Source organism: Drosophila subpulchrella, chromosome X (assembly GCF_014743375.2).
Source record: "Drosophila subpulchrella strain 33 F10 #4 breed RU33 chromosome X, RU_Dsub_v1.1 Primary Assembly, whole genome shotgun sequence".
Classification (NCBI taxonomy): Eukaryota; Metazoa; Arthropoda; class Insecta; order Diptera; family Drosophilidae; genus Drosophila; species Drosophila subpulchrella.
In genome coordinates this window covers 15,178,692-15,196,122 of record NC_050613.1, presented here as the reverse complement: position 1 = coordinate 15,196,122, position 17,431 = coordinate 15,178,692, and the positions used below count along the sequence as shown (strand labels likewise).

General features: G+C 40.6%; 1 protein-coding gene and 1 long non-coding RNA gene across 4 annotated transcripts; both read left to right on the top strand.

Annotated features, from left to right (window-relative positions):
- Positions 1 to 2,383: 2,383 nt before the first annotated feature.
- Positions 2,384 to 10,428, top strand: LOC119557725 (peptide transporter family 1). 3 transcript variants are annotated; one of them, XM_037870607.1, is made up of 5 exons: positions 2,384 to 2,516; positions 2,569 to 2,654; positions 7,936 to 8,020; positions 8,084 to 8,312; positions 8,374 to 10,428. In XM_037870607.1, the coding sequence occupies exons 1-5, from the start codon at positions 2,411 to 2,413 to the stop codon at positions 10,220 to 10,222; spliced, it is 2,355 nt and encodes a 784-aa protein (XP_037726535.1). In that variant the 5' UTR covers positions 2,384 to 2,410; the 3' UTR covers positions 10,223 to 10,428. The 3 variants fall into 3 exon arrangements, with proteins under 3 accessions (XP_037726535.1, XP_037726536.1, XP_037726537.1); XM_037870608.1 differs by lacking the exons at positions 2,384 to 2,516; positions 2,569 to 2,654 and adding an exon at positions 5,028 to 5,096; XM_037870609.1 differs by lacking the exons at positions 2,384 to 2,516; positions 2,569 to 2,654 and adding an exon at positions 6,513 to 6,714.
- A 273-nt stretch (positions 10,429 to 10,701) lies between these two features.
- On the top strand, positions 10,702 to 14,671 carry LOC119557503. Its single transcript, XR_005220089.1, has 2 exons — positions 10,702 to 11,492; positions 11,568 to 14,671. It is a non-coding gene; the product is annotated as an uncharacterized LOC119557503 (long non-coding RNA).
- Positions 14,672 to 17,431: the final 2,760 nt, after the last annotated feature.

Here is a 17,431-nt window from a genome sequence, read left to right as displayed (position 1 = left end):
GTTGTGCAGCTCTGCTCCGCCCTCTGCCCGCTGCGACTGCGCGCGTGCTCTGCCTGCGTCGGCGTCGGTGCCTCTGCCCGCGTCGAAGGATGACAAAAAGCGTTAAAACTACATAATGATAACCCTAATCGCAGTGTTATCGACAGCCAAGTGGAAGTATTTACGGCCCGGTGTTCGCTTACCCACAGTGAATGAAGTCGCAGTGGTTCTCGCGTTGATTATTTATGACCCACTACCCATCGAAATAAACCCCTTCTTTCGGCCACCCCCCTTAACTCCACCTGTCCAATCCAGATCATCGTCCATCACAATTGCTTTGCCAACTGCGTTTGAGGGCTGCGTTTATCACACCTGCCACGCCCCGTCTGTCATAAGCCTTTAGTTTGGTGCGAATTCCGCCTAGTCATTAACTAAATATTTTCAACGCCCTAACGGTTATCTCCGGGCATTACTTGCAGATCTGTGGGATGGGGGCTCCCCACCCTTACCCACCATAAGTCATGGATCGGAAAGTCGTCTACTATATATAGTCTTAAGATAATAATTCAAGAAGCTACTACGTCTATGGGCTGATAGTACTGCAAAATAGAAAAGATAATGTGAGTCAGGGGAGTGTTTAAAGTGAAAAAGTCAGATTTGGGGATCCAGAATGTCAATATCTCCAGCTTTAATCATAAGAATTGCGAATTAATCGGACAGCAGTCACCTTCATTATTATAGATTATACCTAAATAAACAAATTGTTTACTGATTGGCTTAAAATAGCGATCAATAAGTTACCAATTAACCATTTATTTTTCAAGAAATTAAAAGTACTTCCATGAACTACTGAATCAGTGCGTCTAGTCTTTAATAGTTATGACTTGCTATAACAAACTAAATGACTTTCCATTTTCACACTTTTAAGAGTGTATATAACAAACATTAAGACCCAGATGATTGGCGTTATTTTGGAAGCACCACAATAAACTACAATAAACCCTTTTAATTATATTAATGAGGAAATTTACTAGTAGAAAGCCATTAAGTAGTTAAATTATTAATTTTATAGCAAACATGTAGGCAAAGAAGAAGAATCAGGGATATCTTAAGGTTAGACATATTGATTCTTAAACTAAACCTGAATACGGATAAGATATTTAAATGATATAAAATCTTGTGTTTTTATTAAATGGTTAAATATTTTGGAGTCAAGATCTTTTAGCAGTATAATTTATTTCGTAGAGGGTAAATATTGATCGATGCGTTCTTCCACCACGGAAAGGAAATGCCGAAATAAAGCCCCTATAGTTTTAACCCTCTTTGTGTCACCGCCATTGATTGGCATCTAATCGGAGGTGGTCGCAAAACTTGTGGCGTTTTGTTTTATGAACTTAATCGCTGCGTCGATGGCTGCGAATAGTATTTATGGCCGCCTATCATTATAGCCATGCCCAGAAACAAGTATAAACATCTATTGGCCATAGCCAATCTGCCGATTCCCGATAGCCCATAGCCTATATTGTTATTGTTAACCATTATTGCTCAACGAGGGGCCCTGACTGTGCGACAAGTGAACTTTTTGTTTTGCTTCGTGCTTTCGATTTTACGATTGTCACTTGGCTCGAGATTGCATGGTGTCTAGTCTTTATAATGCGAGCTATGCGATCGATTGAGTAACACTTAATTAAAGCCATCAAGACGTTAGATGTCTGTGTGTCGATCGATCGGGTTGCGTGTTGACAAACATAGAGATCCATAGGGGTGGTCGTAGCCCCAGCTAGCTATTAGATACCATGCCATTTATGAAAACTGGGAATCTGGGTGAAGAAACTCTTCGCTGATCCTGGTGCCTACAATAAAGACCTTATCAAACTGCTGGTCAGGTGGCGATAAGGTCTGTACGATTAGATCGGAAACTACATACTTAATCGGTGGGCTAATCGCACACCCAAGCACGAGCTTGCCAAATCGCACTTTGCGCCGATTAAGTAACCGGGGTAATAAATGCGAGGCGAATCAAGATATTGCTAACCGATGTCCTTGCCTCAGATAGGCAGATACTCCATTGATCGATTGGTTTCTTAGGACAGTGTCTCGAGGGGCTCAGATGTTCGCAGATAAGGGCACTTGTGGATCCGAAGTCGAGGCCCGGACCCCGATATCGATGCTGATAACTGGCCAAGTGTTTGATCAATTGATTGCAATTGCACACCGATATAATCCCTTCACTTGAACTTGCTGAGTTGATGTTTTCGCAATTTTTCACTGAGTTTAGCTAAAAAACAATCTCTAAAGTAATCGATTTATCATGCAATAATAAATGTTATTTCATAATAACGTTAAATTACCTATACCAAACACATAGTCTCAAATATTTGTACCCATTTCCTTAGTCTTGGCTGTCAGAAGTTCGAATTTTAGTTGAAATATGTTTTACAGGCAGCGGGATCCCGAGATCTACGGCAGTTCCAGCTCCCTCTGCAGCTCCAGCTCCGATCTGAGTCGCCTAATAGCCGGATCTGAATTTAGTCGAAGTAGGTTGATAAATTCCATTCCCTACAATATAATCTCTGTAAATTCTAACAGTACGCCGCTATACCCGCACTCGAGTGAGGAAGGATCGGCCCCAGCACGTGCACTATAGCCCATATGAGACTATCGATTTAGAGGAGGTGAGTCTGAAATGCAGTAGAGGAAAATGACAACGTTAATTGACAATTTTGTGTACATTAACACTTTCGCAACCGCCCAACTTACTGATATACCACGGCGCTTCGCAGTCCTCTATTCTCGTGAAAAACCTCAGTAATCTCAAAGCGAAACAATTGCTAATGCGGATCATAAATCTTTACAGCTGGATAGATTTATGGTGGCCTGGGAAAGTCCCACAAATTACTCAAAGCCGTAAAGAAAACAAACACAGATAACAAGCACTTGGCACTCGACCATTCTGCGCGACCAGGGGTCCGATAGTTAGAAAGAATAGGATCGAAAAAGATAAGATCGATCCGGAGTTATCAGTTTATTAGCTTGGTCTGAAAGAAAACGACATGGATAATCATAAGATAGTGCAGTTAATGTAGTTGCCACAAGATGTCGGTAAATCAAAGGTAAAGCAAGTTAAATAAGAACATATTCCAAGAAATATCCAAGGATAACATTTTCATTAGAAATTAAATCAGTTAGGTCGATTTCTTTGTAAAACAAGAAAGGAAGTTAGCTTCGGCAAGCCGAAGCTTATATACCCTTGCAGCTATAATTATTAAATTTAAAAACACAAAAAATGATATTCCCAATAGTATAAGATAATATGTCAAAAAACACCGAAGCTATAATTTGGTTCATATTATTTTCGTAGCAATTTTCCGATCGTTCCTATGGCAGCTATATGATATAGTCGTCCGATTTTGATAAAATTAAATTCGAAATTCAGAACTAATTAAAAAATGTTATTTCCAAGCGTAGGAGGTTATATGTTAAAAAACACCGAAGCTATAATTTGTTTCATATTATTTTTCTACCAATTTTGCGATCGTTCCTATGGCAGCTATATGACATAGTCGTCCGATTTTGATAAAATTTAATTCGAAATTCAGAACTAATTAAAAAATGTTATTTCCAAGCGTTGGAGGTTATATGTTGAAAAACACCGAAGCTATAATTTTTTTCATATTATTTTTCCACAAATTTTCCGATCGTTCCTATGGCAGCTATATGATATAGTCGTCCGATTTCGATAATATTTAATTCAAAATTCAAAATTATTTAAAAATTGTTATTTCCAAGCTTAGGAGTTTTTATGCTAAAAAACACCAAAGATATAATTTTTTTTCATTTTTTTGTCCGATTATTCCTATGGGAGCTATAAGATATAGTTGTCCGATCCGGCTGGTTCCGACTTATATACTACCTGCAAAAGATATAAGACTTTTGGGAAAGTTTCAGCCCGATAGCTTTAAAACTGAGAGACTAGTTTGCGTAGAAACGGACGGACAGACGGACAGACGGACAGACGGACAGACGGACATGGCTAGATCGACTCGTCTAGTCATGCTGATCAAGAATATATATACTTTATGGGGTCGGAAACGTCTCCTTCACTGCGTTGCAAACTTCTGACTGAAATCAATATACCCTCTGCAAGGGTATAAAAAAGTAACCAACTAAAACTCAATTAAAGAAAACGATAGGTTAAAATTCTCAAAACCACCTTCATAAGCTTTGTAACTTCCTATAACGAAAGCCAAGCAGTTGAAACAATACTTGGATATGTGCTGCAAGTAACATTCTTCTGGTGAATCCTACTCTGTGATAAGGTAACATATTCAGGATATATTGTATCCAAAGATAAGGATACATACTCCGTAAACCTACTGAAAAAACTTGGGTTCAACAAGTGTACAAACACATCTGTTTCCCGTCTAATTATGGGACTCCTAGCGATAATGCTAATCCGTGGGGTATCCACTAATTCAAAGAGTCGTCATTCAACAGCATTGAACTTGACTGTCAAAAGCTTTCCACGAAAGAGAAGAGGAGGTGGGAACACCCCTATAATAATAAAATGAAGAACGACGCTGCAGCTGCAATGATCTCTGAAATAAGAGAGAGAGAAAGAGGGTAGGAGCTACACAGAAAATAAAAACTAGTTCTATTGTGAATTATAAAAAAAGAGTGAATTCGATATTCATCAGATAAAGTGTACATATGTAATCTTCACATAAAGAGCAATGTTTTTAAAGCATACAAATATATTTTCTAGCAAATGGTATATCAATTTAAGTTATCTTAATGTGTATTTGAATTGTAGTACAACTTTGCTAATGAGATATTTAAAAACATTGTAAAACACATTTTTGATTATACATTTTTTTTAATGTATTTCTTTTTGTTTTTTAAGTCTGATACTTATTTTGGCAACTCTAAAGCTTTATGGTATGTAAGCCAATGTAAATTACATTTTTTTGAGTGTGAAGAGCGCAGCTTAAAGCTTAGTTAGCTCTTGCTCTCCTCCACCATCAGCCTCACGCCAAAGCCAAGCCAATGCCAAAATGGCAAAGGAAATAACTAACGGTAAAAACGGACAAAAAGAGGAGCCCGCTCCACAAATTGCGGTAAGTGGTCAAAAAGGGTTAAGCTTGTTAACGAACGGTAAACGGAATGCCCCATAAGGGCAGAAGAAATCTCTTGAAAAAAGGGGAACAAAAAAATGTACAGAAAGAAAAGGGCAATAAGAATCAATATATAAGAAGAGTGTGTTTAAGTACCATCCCTACCAAATCAATTTTATTTTTTGCATCACAATAAACATTATCACATTTAACTGATTGATTGATTTGTTAATATGATATTAATATTTATGATCTTTAAACTTACCACCATATCGTGCTTTTCTTTCGGTGTGGGTAGAGTAGAGAGCGGAGAACAGCTACTTATCACTTTCAGTTGTCAATTGAGAAAGTACAGTGCACACAAAGGCACACACATTAGTGTACTTGCAATGGTCGGCCGAGAAATGGAAAATAAGAAAAAGAAGCTGCGAACTCGCCAAGTTCCAATGACTTTTCTTCGGCTGGCTCTTTCTTCTCTCTTCGCTCTTCTCCAACTTTTTTAGTTTCTTCTGCCTCCAAGGCTATTGATCGCAATGGCAGCGCAGTCGACCTTGAACGCCCCCCGTGATCGAGAAATGTGTGTCAAACCAAACTCAAACTAAATCAAGATCCTTTTATTGCCCGCAAATTGATTTAATTAATTGCCAGTGTCAGAATCAAAACAAGAATCGAAGAGTTTTGAGTTCCACTAAAGGGTGGACCAATGAATACCCTTTAAAGAACTCAAATTGTCAAGTTTAAGTAAGAATTCTATGGGTTCAATAATATCTGGTTTTCTGTCAGCCATAACGCTTGCGTTTCATCATAATTTACCTTATTTCAATAATTGCTATACCATTTTGATTACATTTTATTTGTCGCATGAAAACGATTACTTCAATTATTTAGATGTGCCAAATAATTGAGATTACTAAACCTATTGGTCCACTATAATACACGTTATTGCTAAAAAAAAAAGGTACCCAAAACCATTTTCTTTCTACCCATGACTTTAGTCTCCGATATACCCCTGGTAAAAGAGGGTAGGATCAATAGTGACCAACTTTGCTGGTCGGCACGCGAATGCATTTACCCCAAGCATTGTGATCAGAATTCCCGCGCATTGTGATCAGAATTCCCGACGATAACCTCCTAGACACCTCTGAGACAATCAGATATAGCTTTGATCCCACCATCTTCTGCTCAAGCCCCGCCAAACCCCATAAGTTCGTCTCGATTACAACCCTTTCTTCCCCTCTCCGACGATTTTATGTTGTTTGTTAATTTATTTGCCTACGCTTAACAACTGTTACTGCCTCGAGGGGGGCGTGTCAGGGGGCGGGAGAAAGGGATAGAAGAAAGACGGTTCGCAAATCGAACTTTAAAGCTCGGAGCCATCGCCGGAGAATTCTTAGTTCGATACCGAACGTTGTCTCCGATAGACGACAGCTCAAGATTCCAAGATCTGCGGGGATCCAAATAAAGTGGGGTGTAAAGTAAAGCTGGCCAGATTTGAGCCGAAGTCTAACTATAGTCAGAGCCAAAATTAAAAACCCCCGAGTAAAGCGAGCGTTACATAAAGTCAGTTATGGCATTTGTCGTCAATGCAGTTGTCGGCCCGGAGAATTGCAAATCAGCAACGGTGAGTCTTCCGAAGAGCGAGGAGTGCTGGGGAGAAGAGGCAGTTGGCCTAGGCCGTGGTGTGCGTAGAATTCTCAATCATCAATGGATCACTTACCCACTGACAGATGGAGTCAGCCTGGTACTGCTAATGCTGGCAAGCTTTGGCCGGAGAAAACCCGTTTGCATTTCGTTGCTCACCTTGGCCAAGAGACGCGGCAAATCAAAACAAAAAACAGAAAACTATAAACTAAAACTCCAAGCAAAACAAAACAAACCCAACAAAAACGAAAGCTAAATTATAAACCAGACGAAGTGACGACAAAAAGCGACATTACCATGAGAATGAGCTTAGAAAACTCAAAAAGATAAGGGCTATTCGAACCTAGAAATACCATAGATTTAATCAATACATTCCAAAAGACCCCTAAACCGAGCTCAACGAAGATCGTATAAAAGTTCCCCAAAGAATTCGTCATTCTGCTATATTTAATTCGCATACCCTCTCAAAACTTCAACTAAAAAATGAATCCATAAGTTAACAATTGTTCTACCTCATTCAAGTTTTTTTTTTATATTTTACTGTGTTCTATATTTACATTTTCTTTTAAGTAGTTTCCCAACTAATATTACCCCATTCACTAAGTTATCTAGTTCCATTGTAGCATCATAAAGGTACTATTCTTTCCGTATAATAAATTTCCATAGTACAATAATATAAAAACCTATATCATTTTTGCGGTACTCAACAATACATCAAGAGAACGTTTTTCTCAGTCACTTCTAAAAGTCACTCATAATTTCGAGACTATTATAAACAAATTAAGAGTTACAAGCTTCAAAAGACCCTTCATAAAAGAGTTAATTTATGAAGATCTCCTTTGTCACAGAACCGACAGAAGTTGACACAAAGCAATTTTGAGCATTGAAACAAAGTTAACTGGCGGTGGGTAGAAAGTTTTTGCTGTCTTTTTCACTCGAGACGATGGAATGTCTACGAAATCCAATATGCACTTAAAACTCAAAAATATCTTTTCGACTTTGGGCGTTGTATGAATTTCTACTGACGTACTGGGGTCTGAAATTTGCCAAGTCAGTCCGTGAAATGACATATTCTCAATGGTGGGGCATCGATAAAGAAAGGCAGAGATAGGGTTGGGATCTGATAAAGGAAATATGTGCGAATACAGGCAATTAGAACGCGATAGTTTTAATGACTCTGGTTCTTTTTTTTTTCTTATAGGCTCCCACCATTCCGTATCCCAAATCGGTGGCCTTTATCATCAGCAATGAGTTCTGTGAGAGGTTCAACTATTATGGAATGCGAAGTAAGTAAATTCTTGGGAGGTACATCTGGTCGTAACCCATCTTACATATCTTTTATTTTCCAGCCATTCTGGTGTTGTATCTCACAAACAAGCTGGGCTACAATGAGGAGACCGCCACGGTGCTCTTCCACACCTTTACCATGCTGGTCTATATCTTCCCCCTGATCGGAGCTCTGATAGCCGATGGCTGGCTGGGAAAATACAAGACTATATTATATCTATCGCTGGTCTATAGTTTGGGAGCCATGGTGGTTTCCTTTGGCGCAGTTCCACTTACGGGGATGCCAACCAAGTTAGTATATGGGATTAATTATGTGTTAAAGTTATGATATACCTTATGTTATCCCCTTCAGAGCGGTGACCGTTGTGGGACTCTTGCTTATTGCTATTGGAACTGGTGGGATCAAACCCTGCGTTTCGGCGTTTGGTGGGGATCAATTCTCGCTGCCAGCTCAGAGTCTTCAGCTGGCCAAGTTCTTCTCGCTGTTCTACTTTGCCATCAACGCTGGCTCCCTGATCTCGACCACATTCACCCCGATCCTGAGGGCCGATGTCCATTGCTTTGGCGATCAGGACTGCTTCTCACTGGCCTTTGGGGTGCCCGCCATCCTGATGATCATCTCGGTGCTGATCTTTATGGCCGGCAAGCGTTTGTACAGGTGTCAGCCTCCCGCGGGAAATATGATCTTCGGGGTATCGCGTTGTATTGCGGATGCCTTCAAGGGCTGGCAGAAGCGGAGGCACTCGGAGCCGATGGAGAGCTTCCTAGACTACGCAAAGCCGACGGTGGGTGCCCGAATGGTGCAGGAGACCAAGTGCCTGGGCAGGATCCTGCGCCTTTTCCTGCCCTTCCCCGTCTTTTGGGCCCTCTTCGATCAGCAGGGCTCGCGCTGGACCTTTCAGGCCACCAGGATGGACGGAATGGTACTCGGCTTCCAGATCAAGCCCGATCAGATGCAGGTGGTCAATCCACTGCTCATCCTGGGATTCCTGCCGCTCTTCGACTACATTATATACCCCATTCTGCGGCGCTGCGGCATCAGGAGGCCCCTGCAGAAGCTGACCATTGGCCTGCTCCTGGCTGCTTTGGGATTCTTCCTGTCGGCTGGTCTCGAGATGAAGATGGAGCAGGCCGCCTACGGAGCCACGCCCACGGAACCGGATGTGGCCCACCTGCGGATATACAATGGCATGCCCTGTCGCTATGAAATTTCGAGTGATGTGGCTAGGATGATGGGTTCGCCACAGCATATAGAACCACTGGGCATGTGGCAGGACCTGACGGTTCGTCTGCCCAAGTCCAAGACGTTCGCATTTAAGGCTCAACCTGCCTCCGGAGAGTGTTCAGCCATCACTGGGAAGTTGCGTTTGCAGCCGGGCAAGTCGGTGGGCTATTTCCTGGCCCAGGACAAGCTGGTGGAGTTTGCCGATGGACTGGAATCGACCGCCGTTGACAGTGGTCGCTCCTCAGTGAGGGCCTTGCTGAATACGCCCGAGAGCGAGGGACCTGTCCTGCTGTCCACCGAGTCAGCTGGAACCCCGGAGACACCCATCTCCCTGGACAACCGCAATGCGTCGCAGCTGTACAGGATCCCAGCTGGCTTCTCGCAGGTGAACATCAATGGCCAGAATGTGGGCAACTTCGAGGCCAAGGGTGGAGGACTCTACAGCCTTTTGGTGGCGGGAAGCTCTCGCGATGGCTACCAATACAATCTGGTCGAGGTGCTGCCCCCCAGTGCCGTCTCCATTCTGTGGCAGCTGCCCCAAATCGTAGTGATGACGGCGGCCGAGGTTATGTTCTCGGTCACGGGACTGGAGTTCTCCTACTCCCAGTCGCCACCGAGCATGAAGAGTGTCCTGCAGGCCTGCTGGCTGCTTTCGGTGGCCATTGGCAACATGATCGTCGTGGTGATTGCCGAGTTCAAGTTCACCAGCTCCCAGTCCGGGGAGTTCACCCTGTTCGCCAGCCTCATGCTGGTGGACATGCTCATCTTCCTGTGGCTGGCCCGCAACTACCAGTACAAGGATCAGTGCGAGGACCTCGAGGAGGACGACGAACCGGTGATTGAGGATGTTATGCAGTCGAAGCCCCGGGCAGCTGCCATTGAGCATCCCCAGCGAAGAGCCGGCGGCATGGAGGCGGATCCGGGCTACGGGGCCTATCGCAATCACGCCTACGATAACGATTTCTCGGAGGCCTGAGATCCGTACTTACGTATCGAAATGATAATCACCAACTTTTGTCGCCCGCACTCGCATTTAGTCGTAGTCAACTCTTGTATTTATTTTATCTGTGCGCATTTATATTCATAGTCGGCTGTAAATATGTTTGTTTTAAACGAGTATTGTGTGTATGCAATTTTTTTTATCCAATTGTTTTGTAAATACATTTTATACGTTTTATTATACATGGTGTCTAAATATTTATTAATTGGATTAGTTATTAAAAACTATCCAAAATGTAAAATAAGTATGAGTATCTCTTTTAAGACAAAACTTTTACGGTATAAGATACGATTTTCCATCTGTTAACTACAGTTACAGTTTGAATTTGAACTGTGCTTAACATTTGCTGTTAATCAGCCGCTGTTATTTTCAAGTTAACAGAACTGCAGTTGACCGATGTTGCCACCTCGCTAGAAAAAGATACAGTGGTGGCCTGTATCTGTAGTGCGCTGTATCTGATAGAACATCTATGTATCTCTCAAGTTGAAAATGAAAAGTATAATCAAGTGCATCGAAAAGTGATCAGTTAAAGTTAAATAGTTTAATTAGTTTTCAGCTGTGTTTGTAAGCCAAATATTAAACAATTGTAAGTAATTTTAGGTGTAGACCAGGGCAGCATTCGAGAAAAGTGTGCTTATATTAGAGGGCAGGGCGTAGTTAAAATGTGTAGGCGTCCCCCTTTTCAGACAATTGGGCAGCACCCAATGGCCGTCGTTTTTTCACCGACAGCATTCAATGTGCGTAGTCACCGAAGAAAAGTTGTAGTTAGAGGGCCTTTCCGTTAAATCTATATCTGCAGAAAAGGAAAAATAACTAAAAACCTAAAACCCAGCTAGCTAGTTAGTAAAAACGTGGTTCCACCGCGTGTAGTCGGTTAAATTGCATAATTCGGGTTATTTCATCAAAGAAATTGCGGCGTGTAAATGAAAATTTATGGAAAGGCATTGCCAGCACTGCACAAATTTTCCAAGAAGTAGGCGTAAGGAAGCCATTTATGCAAACGCAGGCACATACGAGAAAAACTGGCCTGCAGCTGCTGCATTTCGAAAACCAGACCGTAGCCTTGAGGCCCATGAACAATGGATATAGAACCCCTGGGAACCGAACCCAAATGGCTTATAGGGGTTGGACTGGACTCAGGTAGGCGAGACGAAAACGAGAGCTCGAGGAAACCGAGGCTACATTTTTTCCACCGCCGCTTCATCGATCGTCAGTCGTCGGCGGCATGGCCTAGTGGAAACTTCTCGTAAGAAACTCTCCCCGAAAGAGTTCTAAAGTGTACTTTTTTTTTCAATTTTTTTTAAAGTGACATTTTTTTAAGGTGAAGCTTAGAAAGTGACCTATTGCAGACACAACGCAACAGGACCGAGATGTGTTCCATCGGCAGTGGCAACTTCTGGGCCTCCCCAGCCCCAACTTAAAAATCACACCACTTTTCCCTCAATATCTGTGACTAGTAACGTAGCTTCAAGTCCAGTAATCGCCCCATAGAACCATCAAACTATGAAGTACCAAAAAGATATTCTCAAAAGTAAGAGATTCACCGCCTGAGCTGCAATTCTTCCGGGTGGCGTCTTCGAGGCATCGAGAAGATGCGGCTGCCTGGAAGAGCGTCTGCGGTACGAGTGGTGCACCTTGCGCGGCGGCGAACTGAGTGGAGGAGCCCATATAAACCGAACCCTGCAGTCCTACGTAGACCCTATGGCCCAACCAAAACGAGGAGGAGTATCACTCCCCTTGGAAGAAATGAAACGAAAACGCTTGCGATGGAAAAGTCTGACCGGAGTGAAAGAGCAAAGAACCCAGAAAATCCCCAGAGCATTCGCTTGGCGCCACTTGTGTTCCGAGAAGACGCGTACGCATACCTCTATTGGTCGCAAGTGACGGTACGCGGATGCGAGCGAGACGACAACACTGTAGACAAGGAGAGACGGCTCCCTCTCTCCATCTCTCTCTCTATCGCGCTGGCCGGGCGTTTGCATCGCAAGCGGCTGAGCGAGATGGCCATAGGGCGGATTGCAGGACCCGAAAGAGAGCGGTGAAGCAATATAACCCCCATAAACACTAAACAACGCGTCGAAAGATGCGCATAAACCACGGGCATCCCTCGGCGAGCACAAAGCACAAACCGCACTCACGAATAGCGCTCCGCCCTGAAGAGGCCAGCCAAATCTGATAGAATTACTCAGCCAGGAGTGTAGAATCGGTATAAATCAACCAATTATCGAAAACTGCCCAGGCAGCTTTATAAACACACCCAAAACTTATAAAAGGCAGAGCTGTGCGCTCTTTAAAGCTTTATAAAGTGTCATCGTAACGTTCACCCACTTCACAGTCCATCAAAATCCATTTCTGGTCTATAAAGAGCGATATTGTAGGGTCTTAAAATCGTCCTTAATTTGATGGCTTGCATTTGTTCAACTTTAAAGTTATCACTGCCCTTGGAACTATCAAAGTTTTGAGGGAAATTTCGAACTGGGGTGTTAGTTGTAGGGACCTTTAGAATTAGACGCCATGCCGCCTCTTCACTTAGATCGAAAAAGCCAAGAAGCTACGCCCAGAAGAAACTGCCTCTGCATAGGTTCTTAAAGTAAGCAAGACGGCCCAAATGGATTCCCACCGACCAAGGGACATTATAGCTTCTTATATCTTTTCTTATAACCCAGCACTGTTTTGAAACTCAAGCTGGGCCACAAAACGAACTCATCACCACAGCCACAATCAAAAAATTACAACTCAAGAATCAGTCTAGTTTAACTAACCCAATGTTAAATCACATAACCAATGCCTAGAAATCGCCCCAAAGGGGTATTTTGCTTTTGATTTAATTATTTACTATGGTTTTCAACTAACCAAAACATTGCTTGCAGCCAATTAATCAGTTTATTAGCTGAAAAAGCCTTTAAATTAACTGCTAGGAGGTGAGTTTTTGTCTTCGATCCTTGGAAAGCGTTGAGTGGTGCCCAACTAGAGGAGACAGGCCAGGAAAAGCCTGTATAAAAAAACCTATAACAAAAAAAAAACAAGCTAAATAAAGAAACAAATATGGAAATGCTATACAAGCTGGTCAGAAGTTAAGTGAAAAAAGAAAACAAAATATGCTCATAAAACGCATAATGAAATCGTGCGCTTCGTGAGCAAAAGAAACTAAAAAAAATATTTTAAAAAAAGCGAATTAAGTGCTGGCCAATCGTTCGACCTGCAGTTGATTTGCTAATGGCCAAAAATATTCGCTTAAACTTAGGGCAAAGCTTGTTTACAAATTCCCACTACTGGGCACCAGCAAAGCGTTTCCACCGGGGAATAAAGCAAAAGCTATTATTCTATTGGCCTTGATTATTAACCTATTTCTATGCTGTGTTTTTTCAGATGAGTTTTGAACAGAGACGAAACTTGGAGCCTCGCGGAGCCAAAGTTTTCAATTAATTTTTCTTTACATTGTCCTTATTCAAGGCGATTTCCAGATGCTTTTCAAAAATTTACCAAAACAATCACTGTCTAATTCTTGAACTTGAGTTTCCATTCGAAAGTCATCTTAATTCCGTTGGTGACTTGCTTGAGCTGAAACATTGTGCATAGTCCTTTATTTCTGGTTAGTTGAACCTTTTGTATGCGAATGTCCTGCAGTTTAGGGAATACCATCTAAGCTGTTGCTTTCTCTTGAACTTGATATGCAAGCAGGTTTAAATAGAGCCTATGAAATCCAGTCCTTCCTTAACTGTGGCCACAGCCAAGAAGCTCCGCCAAACACAAGAGAAGATAATACTAACCACTTTGTACCAACTTTCAGATCCGCCCTGGAGGAGATTCTGTTTGTTTTGTCTGTTCGAGCAACTAACCTCTTCTTTTTTCAGCTTCCCTGCTCTATCCCAAGAAAAATTTTGTCAATAGTACCACCAGTTTCCCCACTGTTTCATTTTTAGTGTGTTTTTCCCCAGTAACATCAGTTCTTAAAACCCCAATCCGTCCTGTACTAGCTGTGCATGCCCTATGCTTTCACATAACTCCGAAACCCATTTTAATCCCAAATCACCAAACACAACGATCATCTAATCTCAGTTCTTGTTTCGGTGAACGCCTCAAAAAGCGCGGTTTTGAAACGTTTTCCGAAACAGGAACAATGAAAATATTCATGAACTGCGCAGAACGAAAAGAATGAACCGTTTTGAAAGCAAACGCTTTGATCACGGTTCAAAAAAGATTAAAAAAAAAGAAAAAGAAAAAAACTAAAACACATTTACTAACAATAGAATAAGAAAAAAAAATAAAAAGAAAAAAAAAGAAAAAAAAAAAAGAAAACTTGCTGGTCAACGTTCTACGCAGTTCAGAAAAGATGTATGCTAAATGAAATAAACACAAAAAAAAAGAAAATGCAAGTTAAATGAAAAATGTGTGGAAACGTTATACGAATCTTCACCAAAGTGCCCAAAGAAAAAAGAGTGTAATGGAACCGTTATACGCCTGAGCCGGTTCACAAAGAAACAAATTGTGTTTATTCTGCGGAGCACTGCAAGCTGGATCCTATGTGGATTTCTTTGAGAATCGGCTCGGGATTGAAGTGAAAGACTACAACCTTTTTTGAACTGCCAAATTAAATGAGATATTTAAATTGAGTGAAACCACGAATGAGTTTTATTGGGGCTGGGAAAAATACGAGCTGGTTGCCCTTATGTGGATTTCGACACTCGGATCGAAAAATCGAAAATAAATGGAAAATGGCGGAAAAACACTAGATCACAAACGATTCAACGTCAAAAATGTAAATAAAAACGAAGTTCTTAAGAAAGTGAAACGGATTTACTGAACTTAACTATTTTTACATAAGATAGCATCTATAACAAAGTATACCAGAACTCAAAGTATTTTTCTAAGTAAACTGTTAAGTTCTAAAGCCTCGTAGTAAAAAACCCAATTTTTACTAAAGTGCTTGTGTGAAAATATGGACGATGTTTGAAAATATAGCACATGAATTTTTTATGTGTACTGATTGCTTTGTGCTATGTGAAACATAATCAGTTTCTCAAACCTAACAGAAAGAAAATATAGCAAACGAATACACCACGTCTACTAATGCAAAGAGCTATCTCAATCGAAATGAATTAAATCTATGTGGACTTATGCATTGTGAACTTAAATAGTGTGAATAAGCTTTAAAAACCAAGAAAACCAATATATAAAGAAAACACAATGAAAAAATGATTTAGAAAACGGAAAAGTACAATAATATCTAAGCCGTATTTGCTTAAAACGTATCAGTACATGTACATAATTTACTGAAAAACTGGATAGAGACATTGCTTAATTAAAAGCTAGCCAGAAAACTGCTATTGCGATCATGTACAGTAAAACTGAGCGTTATGTGAGAACATACTGTTTTTTTTACTCAGATCCCAACCAGAACAACCCATTTTCGGTTAAATTACCTATTGAAATTAAGCTGAGATCAACAATTTTTAAAGATTTTAAATTTTTTCCGTGGCAATGGTTTGTATACGTAATGACTTAAGAACAATTTAAGGTTGAAGTGAAAAACCATAGGGAAAACATCACAGAGAAAGGTAAGTTTATTTTGTATGGACTAACTGGGACATTTTCGGAACGGCAAACCCGTTCAAAGAGAAAGTGGATGGTAGGTAATGCAATTATCATTCTGCTACTGAGTTTTTAATTGTAAATATAGCATAATGTTTAGTTAAGAGCGATAGTATCGACGTCTACGCCATGAAATTTTAAAACTATCGATGGCGCAGCTCGAGCGGATAGTGGGAATCGGGTATTATGGACCGTCCATCAAAAATGTAATGTATGGTAATGGTGCTGCGAAAACCTGGTATTAACCCTTAAACTGAATGGCTGATATCCTAAGCTGGTATCCTAAGCTTTCAATTGCTGCGTTCAGTAGATCATGTTGTCTGATTATTGATATAATACTTACGATAGTTCTGGTGAACGCACATGATTACTAAATCATAATGCAAAAATTCTTGATGATTCTTGAAACATGATACATAACTGCTAGCGATAAGTGAAATATCTATAAGAATTAACATAATTATTATAAAAAAGTAAGTTAACTTCCTTACAAGTGTTTAGGCCACAATTGCGGTGACAACCGATATCTTTTTTACAAAAGCTATTTTAACTAAAAAACATTTGTTTCTAAAGTGATTGTCAAAACCGTACACTATGACCAATTTAAAATGACCTTTGCATAGTGGAGCTTTTCTGGTAAAATGTTTTACTTTTGCGGAGTAGTTATGTATCATGAGCGTTCAGCAGAACAAACTTGATCACTGATTACTGATGAGTAATAAGTTATCATGTTGTTCTGCTAAACGCAGCCAACCAGTTTTTGTCTGTTCCTGTTTCTCGTTTCGACTTATACTTTTAATGAAATTTCCCCCTCTCCAGAAAGATATAAAATGATTGTAAAACTTGAAAACAACCCTTGATGACCGCTCCTAAGGGTAGGCTATTAAAGCTCCCACAGTTAGCAAAGACAAAAACCTTCTGCTTTTCTTATCGTAGACTCAAGCTGTACAGCAAAAATAACGACTGTTCTGAGCAGCTTGCTAAATATGCTAACGATCCCCATCATTTTAAGGAAATTTTTTTTTTGACCAATTTTCTCATTTTTTGTAAGGGGTTTTAGCGAAGAATGGCAAAAATGAAAAATTTTCGAATTAGAATGCCAATAGATTGGAAATTAAACATCGAGCTCAACGAGGTATGACATTCCTCATTCTGACTAATATTTTTTGTTATGGCAGCCAAAAAACGGATTCGTCAAAAATACGAGATTCAGATTTTTGTCAAAAATGCGACATTTTTTTCGGTTTTTCCATCGTAGTTTAGCCAAATCAAGTCGTACAGCAAAAAGACCGACTGTTTTGAGCAGCTTGCTAAATATGCTAACGATCTCCATCACTTTAAGGAAAATTTATTTTTTGGCCAATTTTCGCATTTTTTGTAAGGGGTTGTTACATCATCTTTTCTTGCGAAAAATGGCAAAAATGAAAAATTTTCGGGTTAGAATGCCAATAGATTGGAAATTAAACAACGAGCTCAACGAGGTATGACATTCCTCAATCTGACTTATAGTTTTGTTATGGCAGCCAAAAAACGGATATTTTATGGCGAAAAAAATGGCTTACATTTCTGTCAAAAATACGAAATTCAGATTTT